The sequence below is a fragment of the Oreochromis niloticus genome, linkage group LG23, assembly GCF_001858045.2.
Source record: "Oreochromis niloticus isolate F11D_XX linkage group LG23, O_niloticus_UMD_NMBU, whole genome shotgun sequence".
Classification (NCBI taxonomy): domain Eukaryota; kingdom Metazoa; phylum Chordata; class Actinopteri; order Cichliformes; family Cichlidae; genus Oreochromis; species Oreochromis niloticus.
This window is the reverse complement of record NC_031986.2, coordinates 27,296,428-27,313,841: the sequence shown is the minus strand read 5'-3', so window position 1 is coordinate 27,313,841 and position 17,414 is coordinate 27,296,428. Positions and strand designations below refer to the sequence as shown.

The window sequence follows — 17,414 nt, the reverse complement described above, 5'->3', positions numbered from 1 at the left end:
ATAGGCTGAAAAGAGCAGAGCTACCTGTAAGATTTAGTATTCTTTTTTTTTTTTTTAAGATTTGTATAGCTTGTTCGGTTTCCCCTGCATGTACTTATTTGGTATAACTTGCAGGGATGAAATTTTACAGTTTCAGCATTTGATATGTTGTCTCTAGTATTTTCAATCAAATATTGGATAAATTATAACCTCCACAAAGTGTCTTGCTTACAATTATTTTATTACGTCACAATGTTTCAGTCTAACTGAACTTCATCATTGTGTGGGGATCTATGCAGTCATATTTTTGAAGGTCATGATTGAAAATGTACATTAATCTTATAATAATATTAATAATATTACCATTCTATATTTGTCTTCGATATGAAGTTTGAGCAATGGCAAATTAATCATACCACAACTACTGATGAATAGTTGATGAATAATAGAGTTTACTATGTGAATTTTAGAGATTTGTATTGTATCAAAGTAAATGGTGTGATAACAGCTCAAGCTGGGCGTATACATAACTGATCACCAGTGAGCAGGACAACAAGAAGTCACTCGTTTTTAAAAGTCAGTTGGTCTTCACCAGATTATATATTTAGCTGGCTAGGAGCTAGCAGACACTGGCTGAAGAACATGACGGACACATGGCAGGGTAGCCATCACACATCAGCATGTGTGAGCCCAGCCCTAAACCTAATGTTGTGTTTTTCACTTAGTTAGTCCAAGATTAGCCATTAATATTTATAATCAGGTTTATCATAGAAACTGAATGAAGAAACATTCTACACATTGAATGAAATTCACGTCATCAATATTGGAGTGCAGTTCATCGTTTCACCAGGAGAGAGCAAAAAATCATCATCTTAAACTCTTTCACAGTTAAATGACCTGGTTTAGTTTTATTGTTAGTTTTATTGAAGCTTCAGTAAATGTTTGTCATATTTTGAACAATTAGTAGAGAAAGATTTCTCTAATAATCAAACAGGAGAGTCTCACTGTAATGTGCCATTATTATTCACTGTGAAGCTTTGAGTGGAAAGGGATAGAAAAACAACATGTGGATCTTGGAATAATCGTAGCTTCCATCTTTAAAGGACTAAGGAGGAAAAGGTTTACAAGGAATCATTTAGAACAGTTTAAAACGTCAGCTGATTGAATCCATGAATCTGAAAACATGTTTTAGAGAGAGTGAGAGACTCTGCTCAACAGTCAGAGTGTTTCTCTAACATTCTTGAGATTAAACTACACATAGTTGCAGTGAGGAACCAGGAGTCTGACCTGGCCAGAATGTAACAGTGGGACTGACAGAATAACCACCCCAGACTCCAAATCCAGGAAAAAGAGTTTCGGTGAATGTGATGTTGAAGGTGTGGAGGTGGATCAGAGTGTCAGAGGAGACGCTGTAGAAGGACAGAGTGCCAGCAGGACAGTCCACATACACTGCTACTCTGTTAGAGACAGAGGAGGAGCAGATGGATATTTTTCTGTTATTATGACAGAAAGAGTACCCATCAGAGTCAGAGCAGTTTAGACTCCAGGATTGATCATTCACTCCAAACAAACAGTCTTCACCGCCTCCTTTCCTTCTGATTCTTCTGTAACTCACTGATATATCAACACTTCCTCTCCACTCGACCTCCCAGTAACAGCGACCAGTCAGACCATCTCTGCACAGCAGCTGAGGCCACCAGTCAAATCTGTCTGAATGATCTGGATATGACTGAAACCCTGCATGTGTCACCTTTGTGTTGTTGTCAGATAGTTTGAGTTTTGTGTTCACTGTGTTTGTGTCGATTGTGAGTTGACAGGAATCTGATGGAGAGAACAAACACAATCCAGCTGCAGTTATTGATCCATTACCTGTTCATTGATTGACACTTTGATTATGATTCATGAATCACATTAAAAACACACTTACACTTCCTCAGACCTGGTCTCAACCACCGTTGTCCAGCAGGATCCACCCTGGAAGAAGGAGGGGGGTCAGACCAGCACAGTGTCTTTCAGCATGCACACATGGACATTACATCACCCGCATACACATACTGTTAGACACTGATAAAGGAAGAGTCCAACATTTTCACGGAGACTGTACCACATCCACAGAAAAAAAAGAAAGAGAAATCCCTACAAACACAAGTAAAGCTCACAGACAGAGTTTTTTGTCCTCCTCTCTCCGTGCTCCATGGCATTTTCCAGCTGTGAGCTACACCTCTTTTATTCACTGAAGGTAAAAACACAGCTAAAGAATAAAACTGTGCATTATCCATCATAGCTCCTCCTGCATCCCCTTTTCTCCTGTGTTCTCTGTAGGTAGGTTAGGAAGTGAGACATGCTTCAACATGACATTCTGGGACTGATTTCCTGATCACAGGCAGATATAGTGAAGAAATATTCCTGACTTACTGCATCTCTAAAATATGCTGACTCTGCAGTACTTTAAATATCTGTTAAAGACATGTCACATCTGAGTTAAACAAACAGTAACTGAGTGAAGGACACATAAAACATTTCCAGTTCTTTCTCCTCTATCAGAGATTCAATTCGTACCAAAGAATGTTCAGTGTCCATTGTGGATCCTTTAGTCTAGCTGATAGAAGCTTTGTTCCTGAGTCTCCCAAATGGTTGTACCTCAGGTCCAGCTGTCTCAGTTGGGAGGGGTTGAAGCTCAGAGCTGAGCAGCATTCCTCTGTGATCAGACACCCTGATAGACTGCAAACATACAAAACAACAATCCGTCTCTGAACACTTAACTGAAGGTCTGTTTTTTTTGTTTGTTTCTCTTATTTCAGACACAATACCCCGCATCCAATTTAGCTTTGTTTATAAAAGGACAATTCACAACAGATGGCAGGTACCCAGTGGTAAATGAGATAACACTTGACAATTCTATAAAGTTTAGCTGTTAATATAATTGAGATATTAAATAGAAATTATTTGAAAAGTATGAATCCTGACCTGAGGATTTCCAGGGTACAATGTGGACTCTTAAGTCCTGCAGACAACAACCTCACTCCTGAGTCTCTCAGGTCATTGTTACTCAGGTCCAGCTCTCGCAGACTAGAGGACTGGGAGCCAAGAAGTGAGGACAGAGCTTCACAGCTTCTCTCTAATAGGTTACAGATGCTCAGTCTAAAAACAGTAAATTAAAATGAACAACAAAACAATCACTTAAAAGAAAAGTGTAACCATGTTGTAGTGGGAAGTTACCAATAGTTAACAATAGTTAGTTGTCTTTTTCAATGAATCACTTTTTAGTCCTTTTTCAGTTACTATAGTATTCACACATCTAAAAAATAATAATAATAATAATGAACCAAGGCAAAGTCTAGTGAAAACAAAGTACCATCCTTGGAAATGCCTACACTTTATGTGCAATATGTCCCTTACTGAGATACAACAAACAGTAGATGAAGCTAATATTTATTAGCTAAAATGTTGGATTGGTTGTTTTTTTTCAAATGGTTAAAAAAAACCTGACTGTGTAACACTTTATATGAAGCACACACTATTAAGTATTAGTAGGTTATTAGTAAATATTTAATTCATTATCTACAAAGTATTACTCCTCTTATTAACTATGTCATTTATAAACATCGATTTAAACGGTTTAGTGTTGCTAATAGCCTCATAGAACATGTTTAATGCATTTTTATACTTTCTAATGATAAATAACAATTTCATACACATTTATAAACATATAGATTATGAAAGGAGCTATGAAACAAGTATCTATAAAACCTCAGGAACAATCATATAGACACTAGCTCATTTGATAATCTATATATGTATAAATGTGCATCTAAATACTCGGTTAATCATTAACTGTAATGCAAAACTTCCTAAAAAAGTTGTTTTTACTTGATGTAATACTTTTTTTAGAAACAGTTGTTCTATCATTCACAAAGAATAAAAATGCTGTCATTAAACATGCTCTTTATGGGCTTGTTAATAACTACAAAGCTATTTATATTTATTAATAATGTATGAATAATTATGTATTCACTAAAACCTCTAATGCTCTATGGTGTGTATTTATTACTAAAAAATGAATATTGCTTGATCTGACCTCAGAATTTCCAGAGGGCAGTGTACACTCTCCATTTCAACACATATAGTTGTCACTCCTGAATCTTGCAGGTCATTGTTATCTAGGTCCAGCTCTTTCAGACTAGAGGACTGAGAGGTCACAAGTGAGGACAAGGTTTCACAGCTTCTCTCTGACAGGTGACAGCCACTTACTGTAGTCTGAAATATAAACAGACAAACAATAAAACAAATACAATTGTTTAAAGGATTTTAGTAGTAGAGCAAGGTGTTCTTAGATTCAGCAAGTAACCCATTTTAATCTTGTTTTTAAGGAATCCCTAGCTTAAATAGAACAGAAATAACCCTAATCACTAAAACTTTATTAAAAATGTGTTCTTGGTTAATTTTTTCAGTTGATTAAAAAAGAATATCAGTTGAACTGACCTGAGAGTTTCTACTTTACAGTTTGGATTCTCCAATCCAGAAGATAGAAGCTTCACTCCCAAATCCTGTATGTTGTTGTTACTCAGGTCCAGCTCTCTCAGACTTGAGTTCTGAAAGCTGAGAACTGAGGACAGAGCTTCACAGCTTCTCTTTAACAGGTTACAACCACTCAGTCTGGGGGTGGGGGTAGATAAAATTACATGTCTGACATTTAATGTTAAACCTAAACTACAAAATCAAGATAAATCAAGAAGATAAGAAAATCAAGAAAATAGTTATTGTTTATCACTTACTGGACCTTGTTGCAACCTCGCTGTTCATCGTTTTCTTTTTCTGTTTTCAACCAAGCCCTTTAAAATACCCCAAAATACCTTCTTTCTTTCCCTTTAATTAGCTACATATTAAATGTCAGCTGAAACACAGCACTCAGTCTTTGTATTCTCTGCCTGATTTAAATTCTGATTTAGAAGTTCTGAAAACAAACTATAATGTTGGTTTAGTAAATGTGCTAATTACTAGCTCTCAGCGTGTTAGAGATGATACTATATTTACTCTTTCAAAGGCTAGCCTGTCATCTCTGTTAAAAGGTATATGTGAGGGAAATGAGCTGAAATAGTGAGTTAAGCACAAGATTTTTGCTGTCAGGAAATATCAGAGGTAAAGCGGCAAGTTAAATGTAAATCGCTTGCAAATCTGGTTATATGAACCTTCCAGTAAATGTGTGTTGTACTGCTTTGCTATAGTCTATGACAACTGGTGCCTGCCGACAGTGGTGGGGAAACAGTTGCTGTAATGGCAATTTCAGTTATGAAGTCCAAGATTTTCTTCTAAAGAGCTAAATTATTCTGGCAACAGTAATCCACTTCTCAGATCAATCAGATCAATGAAAAAATCAGTGAGGACCAAAGAGAGAAAAATAAAGTAATAGTAAATTGTATTGTTTAGTGTAATTTTGGTATATTAAAGACATGTCATACATTTTTATTTATAATTTTTGAAAAGTGAATGGTTTTAACTGTGCAACCACCATACAGTGGGTCTGCTACATATTTTGATAAGGTTTGAAACCATACAGTAAGTGTTTTTCGAAGGTTTACACTTTCTTTTGCTATTAAAATTTTAAAGGATCATATACCCGATTATTATACTTATTTAATTCAATGAGTTTTCTGAGTGAACAGCACCCATTATACTGGTCAGATTTTTTTTATTGCTCATGCCTCCTTTTTTGTCTGATGTCATTAGCCATTTCCAGGTATAAACACTTTAGGTCCCAAAGTCAAACGAACACTGTGGTATCACTGAGAGTTAAAAACTGTCTAAATTCTTTCATCTTTAATAAAATGATCAGTGTTTTGCTCTACCAGGTGTAACAATGAAATTTAACATCCAGGCATCCATGAAAACAGAATTTATGAAGTTTAACGGAGTTCAAAGTTAACAGGGAGTTAGCTCGCTAGTTTCCACCTAAACATAATATACTATGTTCTGACTGAGGGATTTCTGAAAAATTAAAACGTACAGCTATGCTATCACTTCCGACATAAATGAAGACAGAAAACTAAACAGTAGTGATGTTTGTGGGGTTACTGAAGTTGGGCTAGCTGGTATATAATGATGTGCTATATGGTGGCTAGCTACACAGCTATGTTAGCATAATGTAAACACAAAAAAATGCAATCACATGGCAGGATGCTGTAAACGGACCAAACTTAAATCAGGAGAACAACTCAGATAATCCATCAACAATACAAGGTTAGTCATTAATGTACTGCTGCATGGGCTGGGCTGTAGTTACATCATAAGGTTTTAAAAAATTAGGTTTAAAATTAGTACCGGTAATAAAAACCGAGAGAGCCCAACAGTGATCACTGACTTTTTTTTTTTATACGGCTTGTTCAGATTAAACAGAACAAGATACAAAGCATTAACACTTGTTAAAACACACAGCCTTAATAAACACAGAGTAGTTTGGACCTGGAAGCTGAGTTCATATCAATCAACAATCAACGTTTTATAAAATGAAGAGATGAGTACATATTTACTCACAGCGCTCTTTTGGAAGTTTTGACCACTGGCAGCAACTTGAGAAGAGCCTCCTTTGAAGCAGAGTATTTCTTCAAGTCAAACACATCCAGATCCTTTTCTGATGACATTAAGATGAAGACCAGAGCTGACCACTGAGCAGGAGACAGTTTATCTGTGGAGAGACGTCCTGACCTCACCTGTTGGATTTCCTTCACTAAAGAAGAATCATTCAGTTCATTGAGACAGTGGAACAGATTGATGCTTCTCTCTGCTGACAGATTCTTACTTAGCTTCATCTTGATGTATTCGACTGTTTCCTGTCTTGTCTCTGAGATGCTTCCTGTATGTGTCAACAGACCCTGTAAGAGAGTTTGATTTGTCTTCAGTGAAAGACCCAGGAGGAAACGCAGGAACAAGTCTAAATGTCCATGTGTACTCTGCAAGGCCTTGTCAACAGCACTCTGGTGCAGAGATTGTAGTTTCACTTTGTTAAATACAGTAGACCACACATTGGTTGTAGATTGTTCTTCCAGTAAACTAATACCAGAGGTGATGAATGTTAAATGGACATGAAGAGCAGCCAGAAACTCCTGAACACTCAGATGAATGAAGCAGAACACCTTGTCCTGGTACAGTCCTCTCTCCTCTATAAAGATCTGTGTGAACACTCCTGAGTACACTGAGGCTGTTTTGATATCAATGCCACACTCTGTCAGGTCTGATTCATAGAAGATTAAGTTTCCTTTCTGTAGCTGCTCAAAAGCCAGCCTTCCCAGAAACTTAACCATCTTCCTGCTCTCTGGATTCCAGGGTGGATCTGTTTCAGATCCTCCATCATACTTTACCTTCATCACTTTGGCCTGAACAACCAGGAAGTGGATGTACATCTCAGTCAAGGTTTTTGGTGGCATTGTTCCCTCTGTGGTTTTTAGAACATCATCCAGAACTGTAGCAGTGATCCAGCAGAAGACTGGGATGTGACACATGATGTGGAGGCTTCGTGATGTCTTGATGTGAGAGATGATCCTGCTACTCTGCTCCTGATCTCTGAATCTCTTCTTGAAGTACTCCTCCTTCTGTGGGTCAGTGAACCCTCTAACCTCTGTCACCACGTCAACACACTCAGGAGGGATCTGATTAGCTGCTGCAGGTCGTGTTGTTATCCAGACACGGGCAGAGGGAAGTAGTTTTCCCCTGATGAGGTTTGTCAACAGCACATCCACTGAGGTGGACTCTCTAGGGTCAGTTAGGATTTCAGTGTTGTGGAAGTCCAGAGGAAGTCGGCACTCATCGAGACCATCAAAGATGAAAACAACATGGAAGTCTTCAAAGCTGCAGATTCCTGCTTCTTTGGTTTCAGTAAAGAAGTTACAAACAAGTCCCACCAAGCTAAACTTTTGCTCTTTCAGCACATTCAGCTCTCTGAAAGTGAATGGAAAAACAAATTGGATGTCCTGGCTGGCTTTGTCTTCAGCCCAGTCCAAGCTAAACTTCTGAGTTAAGACTGTTTTCCCAATGCCAGCCACTCCCTTTGTCAGCACTGTTCTGATTGGTTCATCTCTTCCAGGTAAAGTTCTAAAGATGTCTTCTTGTTTAATAGTTTCTGTTTTTGTGGGTTTCCTGGATGCTGTTTCAATCTGTCTGACTTCATGTTCTTCATTGACCTCTGCAGTCCCTCCCTCTGTGATGTAGAGCTCTGTGTAGATCTGATTCAGAAGGGTTGGGTTTCCTGCTTTAGTGATTCCCTCAAACACACACTGGAACTTCTTTTTCAACTTAGATTTAAAAGCATGTTGACAAAGTGGAGCAAACATTTCTGAAAAGACACATCAGAAATTTTAAATGCATTCATTAAATAATAATGAATCCAAAATTTTTCACCTTAAAAAAAGTATTTATTGGCGCCTCTTGAGACATTAGCAAATGTCCCATTTAACCAACAATTTCACTCTTTAGAGAAATCATCTTACTCTTTTCCAGACAGTCAGCCAGCTCATCTTGCATCATTCTCCTTAGGAAGTGCACTGTGATCTTTACAAATGCTTCTCTGTTTCTCATCATTTGCTCTTCATCCTCGCCTTCTGATATGTTCTCATCCTTTCTCTGACTCTCTGTGCATCCTGAATAATCTGGACTCAAGATCTTCTGGATCTTCTTCAGTTCATTCTTCACAAAAGAGACAATGTTGTCCTCCAACAACTAGAACAGAATGCTATATAAATCACACTGAAATTATGGATCCAAACATCAGACAATGTTACACATCATCACATGTGTAACACAGCAACAAACCACTAGTCTACAAATTTCAGCATGGAAATGACTGAACATAATATTCATAAAAAAGTAGTTGTTGTTCATCTACAGACCATAAATATATAGTCCAGGTGTGTTTGAAACTGGTGTGCAGTCTGACCCCTGGGTACCTCTGAGCTCTCCTGGTCCATTCTGTCAAGGAATAAAGACGTAGCTCACATTATGTGTCTCCACACAGAGATGAACACAAGCTGTGAAGTGATGCTCGGATGTATCAGATGACTCCCTGTGGTAATAAAGATTTCCGTTTCACTCCAGCTTACTAATCAACCAAAAACCCAGACAGAGTTTTTTTTTTCCATTTGAAAGCCTAACTCTTAGCTTTGCATGCACCAATTAGAAAAACAAAACTAAGCCATTTTTATTTGTTGTTATGTGTTATCTTTGCTCAGGCTTTCTATCTGCCTTCTCTGACTTTAATCTGATTCAGAGTTTAGTTTGGATAAAATAATCATCGTGGGTCGTTTAAGATTCATGTAGATGGTGACAACAACTGTCTCAACACTGCATTTCATTTATTATTCGACTTGATTGACTTCTCCTAATGTAAATGAGCCCCCCCAACACTGAAATCACACCCTGGATCTTGTTTTAATATATGGCAAAGAAACAATATTTAACAGCATTCCCCGAAAACCATTTTTTGTCAGTAACAGATAACAGAGCAGCAAGGAATAAAAAAGAAAAAAAGAAAGCCTCAATCAGAAGTGGCATAACTCAAAAACTCATAAGCTCAAAGAAAATGGCACTAGTTTAGAAGACCTTCATTTAGCCTGTAAAAAGACTGTTGCTCACTCTCTATGCATACATATCTTTTTAAAAAGGCCTCTATAAAACTAGGACATCTTACTATTCATCACTGATTGAAGAAAATAAGAACATAGTTATGTGCACATTAAACAAATATGTAGGACTGCCTTCTTCTATTAGTGCAGTATCTATAAAATTAAACACATCTTTTCTCAGTGTGATCCTTAAAAGCTATTTCATACATTTATTCTACCCTTGACTATTGTAATTCTTTATTATCAAGTTACTCTAAAAGCTCCCTAAAAAGCCTTAAGTTGATCCAGAATGCAACAGTAAGACTAATAACAGGGCCCAGAAAAAGAGATGCTATTTCTCCCATGTTAGCTTATGTTCATCGGCCCCCTGTTTAAATCCAACATCGGATTTTAAGTACTTCTCCTCACATTCAAGGCCTTGAAGAATCAGACACCTTCTTATCTTCCCGACCTTTTACAGTACAAAACCGTATCACCCCATTACAGCTCTTTGCTTTCAGATTGTGGCCTTACTCTACTTAAAAGTAAAATAGGAGGCAGTTCCTTCAGCTTCCAGGGTCCTTTTCTGTGGAACCATCTCCCAGTTTGGATTTGGGAGACAGATACTCTCTTTCATTTTAACGTTCATTTTGATAAAGCTTATAGTTAGGGCTGGACCAAGTGACCACCTCTTAGTTATGCTAAAGTACAACAGGCATTTTATCTTCACTCACCGCTTTTCACTCTCTGTTTATTCATTGCTTTCCATTTAATCATTAGTTATTAAACTTGGGCTCTCTCTCATAGTGTGACTTTTTTCCTGTCTTCCCCTCAACTCCAACAGGTTGTGACACATGGCTACCCTTCCTTGAGCCCAGTTCTGCGGGACTTTCTTCCAGTTAGAAGGAAGTTTTACCTTCCCACTGTCACAAATGACATTCTCATGGGGCGTTGACTTATTGTTGGGGTTTTATCTCTCTAGCTTGAATGACAGAGAACCTAAACAGACATACTCCTCGAACATTAATTCTTTACACTTTAACTACTTTTTTGTGCAAAAAACTGCAACACAAATTGCTCCACACAGGAAAAGGAAATGTGAGTGAAACAGAGGTGTTTTCACATTAAACATGGTGGCAATTTATTAAGAAAAACTGTTCAAACTGAGTAATTTACATCAGAAATGAATAATGAGGCAAAAGTCAAATAACAGAACTGAATTCATAAAAAGGAAAAAAATGAAGTAACTTACTTAAATTACTTACTCTGTGGCAGATATAAATTTTTGTTTAAACGTAGCCCCAATATCCATTGACAAGTTGGTCTTTAAGGACAGATTATGTGATTTAAGTCCAGGTTCTGTTTTAGTTTCAAGCTCAGGATAGTTTGGTATGTCCATCAGATCTGGGCTTTAAAACAACAGACATAGACCTTTGATTGTGAATAATAAAGTTTTAGTGATGTGACAACTGAGCTGTGACATGGAAAAGTGTCATATTACCAAACCACACATATTATATTAAAATGTTGCTTGCATAAATAAAGTTAGCTTAGCTGCTAGCAGACTCTTTCTCTCTGTAACTTAAACCAACAGACTCTTTCTTATAGATGAGCTGACATTAAATGCTTTTGAGAATTAATTCAGAAAACCTATTCAAAGTGACAGAGGTACAACATTTAGAAACAGATTACCATGCTGCAGGAGAAGAACATCCTTCTTTAAAATTAATAATATTGTCCGTTGACAATAAGGACACACAGCTGGGTTCAGGTCCACGTTGGTTCCTGTGAATAGTGATGGAGCAGTGATGTGAGTGCTGAGCTGTGACATGGAGAAGACTCATGGACAGTTATAGATGGTCATCTCACCTCTGAGCTTTGCTCTGGCTCTCATGGTCCCCACACAGAGTGGTTTTAGAGGGAGGGACTCCCTCCTCTCTGTCCTCACACTGATCCATGCTGCTGAATTCACATCCACATCAGCTCACACACACTTTCTACCTTCACCTGCAGAGGAAACACAAATCATACATGTGCACATCAACTGAAATCCTCCTTTCCATCATGTGTGCTGCACATCAGCTCACACACAAAAAGAAACACAAACTTGAACCATTACTCACAGCAGATTTTTCAAGTGTTTTTGTTTGTTTGTTGTTTTTGTTGCTTCACATTGCAAAGTGATAGTGAGAGGATTATTTAAATGAATAAAATGAATGACCCTGATGAATCCAAGGAGATGATCAGGTTCAGTAACCCTGAGGGGCAACTCTGAGTTTTCAGTGTGCCAGAGAAAGAGGACATGCCCCTTTTTTATTCAAATACCTGAGTTCAACTGTGTAAAAGCACAGAACCACACAACTAGGTTTTTTTTGGGGGGGGGGCTGGTGGCAATATTTTTTTCATGACAAGCGACCACCCTAATACAGATTTTATTTGTGTACACTTTGTTTGGGGTGTTTACACTTGTTTATGAAGCTCTGCAAGATGTGCTTTGTTTCCTTTTTCTGTTGTTTGAGTCTCAAGTTCAATTCAATTCAATTCAATTTTATTTATATAGCGCCAAATCACAACAAAAGTCACCTCAAGGCGCTTTATATTATACAGTATATCCTATAATAATAGATACAGAGAAAAACAAGCAAGCACTTTGGCGACAGTGGGAAAGAAAAACTCCCTTTTAACAGGAAGAAACCTCCAGCAGAACCAGGCTCAGGGAGGGGCGGGGCCATCTGCTGCGACCGGTTGGGGTGAGAGAAGGAAAACAGGATAAAAACATGCTGTGGAAGCGAGAAAGAGATTAATAACAGATATGATTCGATGCAGAGAGGTCTATTAACACATAGTGAGTGAGAAAGGTGACTGGAAAGGAAAAACTCAATGCATCATGGGAATCCCCGGCAGCCTACACCTATTGCAGCATAACTAAGGGAGGATTCAGGGTCACCTGGTCCAGCCCTAACTACATGCTTTAGTAAAAAGGAAAGTTTTAAGCCTAATCTTGAAAGTAGAGATAGTGTCTGTCTCCCGAATCCAAACTGGAAGCTGGTTCCACAGAAGAGGGGCCTGAAAACTGAAGGCTCTCCCTCCCATTCCACTTTTAAATACTCTAGGAACAGCAAGTAGGCCTGCAGAGCGAGAGCGAAGTGCTCTAATAGGGTGATATGGTACTACAAGGTCATTAAGATAAGATGGGGCCTGATTATTTAAGACCTTGTATGTGAGGAGCAGGATTTTGAATTCAATTCTGGATTTAACAGGAAGCCAATGAAGGGAAGCCAAAACAGGAGAAATATGCTCTCTCTTTCTAGTCCCTGTCAGTACTCTTGCTGCAGCATTTTGGATTAGCTGAAGACTTTTCAGTGAGTTTTTAGGACATCCTGATAATAATGAATTACAGTAGTCCAGCCTGGAAGTAATAAATGCATGAACTAGTTTTTCAGCATCACTCTGAGACAGGATATTTCTAATTTTAGAGATGTTGCGCAAATGGAAGAAAGCAGTCTTACATATTTGTTTAATATGTGCATTGAAGGACATGTCCTGGTCAAAAATGACTCCAAGGTTCCTCACAGTATTACTGGAGGCCAAGGTAATGCCATCCAGAGTAAGAATCTGCTTAGATACCATATTTCTAAGATTTTCAGGGCCGAGTACAATAACCTCAGTTTTATCTGAATTAAGAAGCAGAAAGTTAGCGGCCATCCAGGTCTTTATGTCTTTAAGACATTCCTGCAGTTTAACTAATTGGTGTGTGTTACCTGGCTTCATGGATAGATAGAGCTGCGTGTCATCTGCATAGCAGTGAAAATTTATGCTATGTCTTCTAATGATGCTGCCTAAGGGAAGCATGTATAATGTAAATAGAATTGGTCCTAGCACTGAACCCTGTGGAACACCATAGTTGACCTTAGTGTGTGAAGAGGACTCTCCATTTACATGAACAAATTGGAGTCTATTAGATAGACATGATACAAACCACTGCAGTGCAGTACCTGTAATACCTACAGCATGTTCTAATCGCTCTAATAGGATATTATGGTCAACAGTATCGAACGCAGCACTGAGGTCTAGCAGGACAAGCACAGAGATGAGTCCACTGTCAGAGGCCATAAGAAGATCATTTGTAACCTTCACTAAAGCTGTTTCTGTGCTGTGATGAGCTCTGAAACCTGACTGAAACTCTTCAAATAAGCCAGTCCTCTGCAGATGATCTGTTAGCTGTTTGACAACTACTCTTTCAAGGATTTTTGATATGAAAGGAAGGTTGGAGATTGGCCTATAATTAGCTAAGACAGCTGGGTCTAGAGATGGCTTTTTAAGAAAAGGTTTAACTACAGCCACCTTGAAGGCCTGTGGTACATAGCCGATTATTAGAGATAGGTTGATCATATTTAAGATCGAAGAATGAATTAATGGCAGGACTTCTTTGAGCAGTTTTGTAGGAATGGGGTCTAAAAGACACATTGATGGTTTGGAGGAATTAATTATTGAAGTTAACTCAGAAAGATCAATTGGAGAAAAAGAGTCTAACTTAACATCGATGGTACTAAAAGTAGCTGTAGATAATATTACATCTGTGGGATGATTATTGGTAATTTTTTCTCTAATGATAAGAATTTTATTTGTGAAGAAGTTCATGAAGTCATTACTAGTTAACGTTAAAGGGATGGTTGGCTCAACAGAGCTCTGACTTTTTGTCAGCCTGGCTACAGTGCTGAAGAGAAACCTGGGGTTGTTCTTATTTTCTTCAATCAGTGACTAATAGTAAGATGTTCTGGCTTTGCGGAGGGCTTTCTTATAAAGCAGCAAACTATTTCTCCAGGCTAAATGATGATCCTCTAAATTTGTGACACGCCATTTCCTCTCCAGCTTACGAGTTATCTGCTTTAGGCTACGTGTTTGACAATTATACCACGGAGTCAGGTACTTCTGATTTGAGGCCTTAGTTTTCACAGGAGCTACAGTATCCAGAGTCGTACGTAGTGAGGAGGTAAAATTATTAACAAGATAATCGACCTCTGTTGGAGTAGCGTTCAGATAGCTGCTCTGCTCTATGTTGGTACAGGGCATTGAAGATGATAACAGTGGGTGGATTATATTCTTAAACTTAGTTACAGCACTTTCAGAAAGACATCTACTTTGATAAAGTCTACTCTCCACTGCTGTGTAATCAATTATTGTAAATGTAAATGTTATCAGGAAATGATCAGACAGCAGAGGGTTTTCAGGAAACACTGTTAAATGTTCAGTTTCTATGCCATATGTTAAAACAAGATCTAGAGTGTGATTAAAGTGGTGGGTGGGTTCTTTTACATTTTGAGAGAAGCCAATTGAGTCTAATAACAGATTAAATGCGATGTTGAGGCTGTCATTTTTAGCATCTACATGGATGTTAAAATCACCCACAATAATTTTATCTGAGCTGAGAACTAAATCAGATAAAAAGTCTGAGAAATCAGAGAGAAACTCTGTGTAAGGCCCAGGTGGACGATATATGATAACAAGTAAGACTGGTTTCTGAGTTTTACAGCTGGGTTGGACAAGGCTAAGCATCAGGCTTTCAAATGAATTAAGTCTGTCTTGGTCTTTCGTTAATTAATAGGCTGGTGTGAAAAATTGCTGCCACATCGCCCCCTCGGCCTGTGCTTTGAGGTTTCTGATAGTTAGAATGACTCGGGGGTGTTGATTCATTTAAACTAACATAATCATCCTGCTGTAACCAGGTTTCTGTAAGGCAGAGTAAATTGATTTGTTGATCAATTATTAAGTCATGTACTAACAGAGACTTGGAGGAGAGAGACCTAATATTTAATAATCCACATTTCACTGTTTTACTCTTTGGTTCAGATGTGGATACTGTATTGTTCTTTCTTTGTGATTTTTTATGTTTAAGTTGTTTATTGCTGGTTTTTGGTTTGTTTTTTGTCTGTTTGGGAGCTGACACAGTCTCAATGGAGATGGGTTTTTGGGGGTGAAAGGAGTTTTCCTTTAATGCAACTCAGATTGGAATAAATGACACTCAGACAGGTTTTACAAATTAACGTGCACGGGAGAGAACTGGACAGGCGCCGTTCCTTCGCTTGACCTCAGTTGCTCTCGTCCGCTCTCCCGTAACACTGCTCTTTTATTGTGGTTACATGAATATGCATAAGTTCATTAACATATGACGTATACCTAGGTATGCATGTGAACAAAGAATACCTTGTGTGTGTGTGTGTGTGTGTGTGTGTGTGTGTGTGTGTGTGTGGTCGAGATATGACCCCGTGAAGACTCCCCAAAGCTGGTGCCAGGAGTCTAGCGGTCCATCTAAACAAAAGGCTCTTAGACTAAAACAGATATAGATACGTTTATCCTACCATAAAACAATAAGACAAGGTACGACCTCTCCCATGCTCCCAGGATGTGGGTGTGAAAGTCAGAGAGCTCTGGAATGCACACAAAGCTTGCACAACGTAACTTCTCTAGTAAAAAAGGAGCAAACACATCTAGAAAAGCTTAAATGAAATGTACTTCTAAACATAAACATAATAAAATCTTTCAACAGGGGGGTAGCAGAAGGAGAGAAGCTGCAGAGAGGCGTGTAAGACTGCAACTCTGCTTCCTGGCCCCAACTCTGGATAGTCATATTTTGGGGGGTTTAATAAATTGGTCCATATTTCTAGAAATGAGAGCTGCTCCATCCAAAGTGGGATGGATGCCGTCTCTCCTAACAAGACCAGGTTTCCTCCAGAAGGTTTGCCAATTATCTATGAAGCCCACATCGTTTCTGGGACACCACTCAGCCAGCAATTTAAGGAGAACATGCGGCTAAACATGTCACTCCTGGTCTGATTGGGGAGGGGACCAGAGAAAACTACAGAGTCCGACATTGTTTTGGCAAAGTTACACACCGATTCAATATTGATTTTAGTGACCTCCGATTGGCGTAACCGGGTGTCATTACTGCCGACGTGAATTATGATCTTACTGTATTTACGTTTACCCTTAGCCAGCAGTTTTAAATTTCCTTCAATGTCGCCTGCTCTGGCCCCTGGAAGACAATTGACTATGGTTGCCGGTGTCTCTAGCTTCACATGTCTGAGAACAGAATCACCAATTACCAGAGTTTGACCCCCGGCGGGTGTGTCGCCGAGTGGGGAAAAACGGTTAGACACATGAACAGGTTGGTGGTGTACCTGGGGCTTCTGTTTAGGACTATGCTTCCTCCTCACCGTTACCCAGCCGCCCTCTTTCCCCAGCTGCTTGGGGTCTGCCGGGGAACAGCTAGCGGGGCCTACGCTATCTTTGGCTGCACCAGCTTCAGGGGCCTGGCTAGCTACGGGTGAATGAAGGGTGCGAAGCCGAGTCTCCAATTCAGCAATCCTGGCCTCCAGAGCTGCAAATATGCTACATTTGTTACAGGTATCATTACTGCTAAAGGAGGCTGAGGAGAAACTAAACATCTGACACAATGAGCAGGAAAGTGCAGGAGGGACAGGTGAAGTAGCCATGGTGCTAACGAGTCGGCTATGAGCTAAGCTAAGCTAGCGAAACAGTAAAGAGACAGTGAGTGAATACTTTGGCTATAAATTAGGTAGTGAGTACACAGAAAGGGTGATTCAGATGAAGCACGTTAAGATTATACTATGAAAAAGGGATGTATCAAAAGATTTAAATTAAATTGCTAAGCAGAAAAGCTACTCAGAAATACCACTGTGTTTGAGCAGGAACAGGAAGTGATACTCTACCACAAAGCGAGCGAACACCAAGTGACAGCGCCACCAGCGATGCAGGGTGTGTTTCTACTCATCACAACCTGACTAGCAGCGAGAGACAGAGAGAGTGAGTGAGCCAGGGATGGAG

At 39.0% G+C, this 17,414-nt stretch overlaps 1 protein-coding gene across 1 annotated transcript; it reads right to left on the bottom strand.

The window, feature by feature from the left end:
- Nucleotides 1-1,160: 1,160 nt before the first annotated feature.
- LOC100705638 (NLR family CARD domain-containing protein 3-like) lies at nt 1,161-8,485 on the bottom strand. The gene is made up of 7 exons (XM_025903448.1): nt 8,460-8,485; nt 6,511-8,305; nt 4,462-4,635; nt 2,947-3,120; nt 2,539-2,700; nt 1,907-1,953; nt 1,161-1,800 (listed from the first exon to the last, which is right to left on the bottom strand). The coding sequence occupies exons 2-7, from the start codon at nt 8,301-8,303 to the stop codon at nt 1,226-1,228; spliced, it is 2,925 nt and encodes a 974-aa protein (XP_025759233.1). The 5' UTR covers nt 8,304-8,305; nt 8,460-8,485; the 3' UTR covers nt 1,161-1,225.
- Between the last annotated feature and the right edge of the window lie 8,929 nt (nt 8,486-17,414).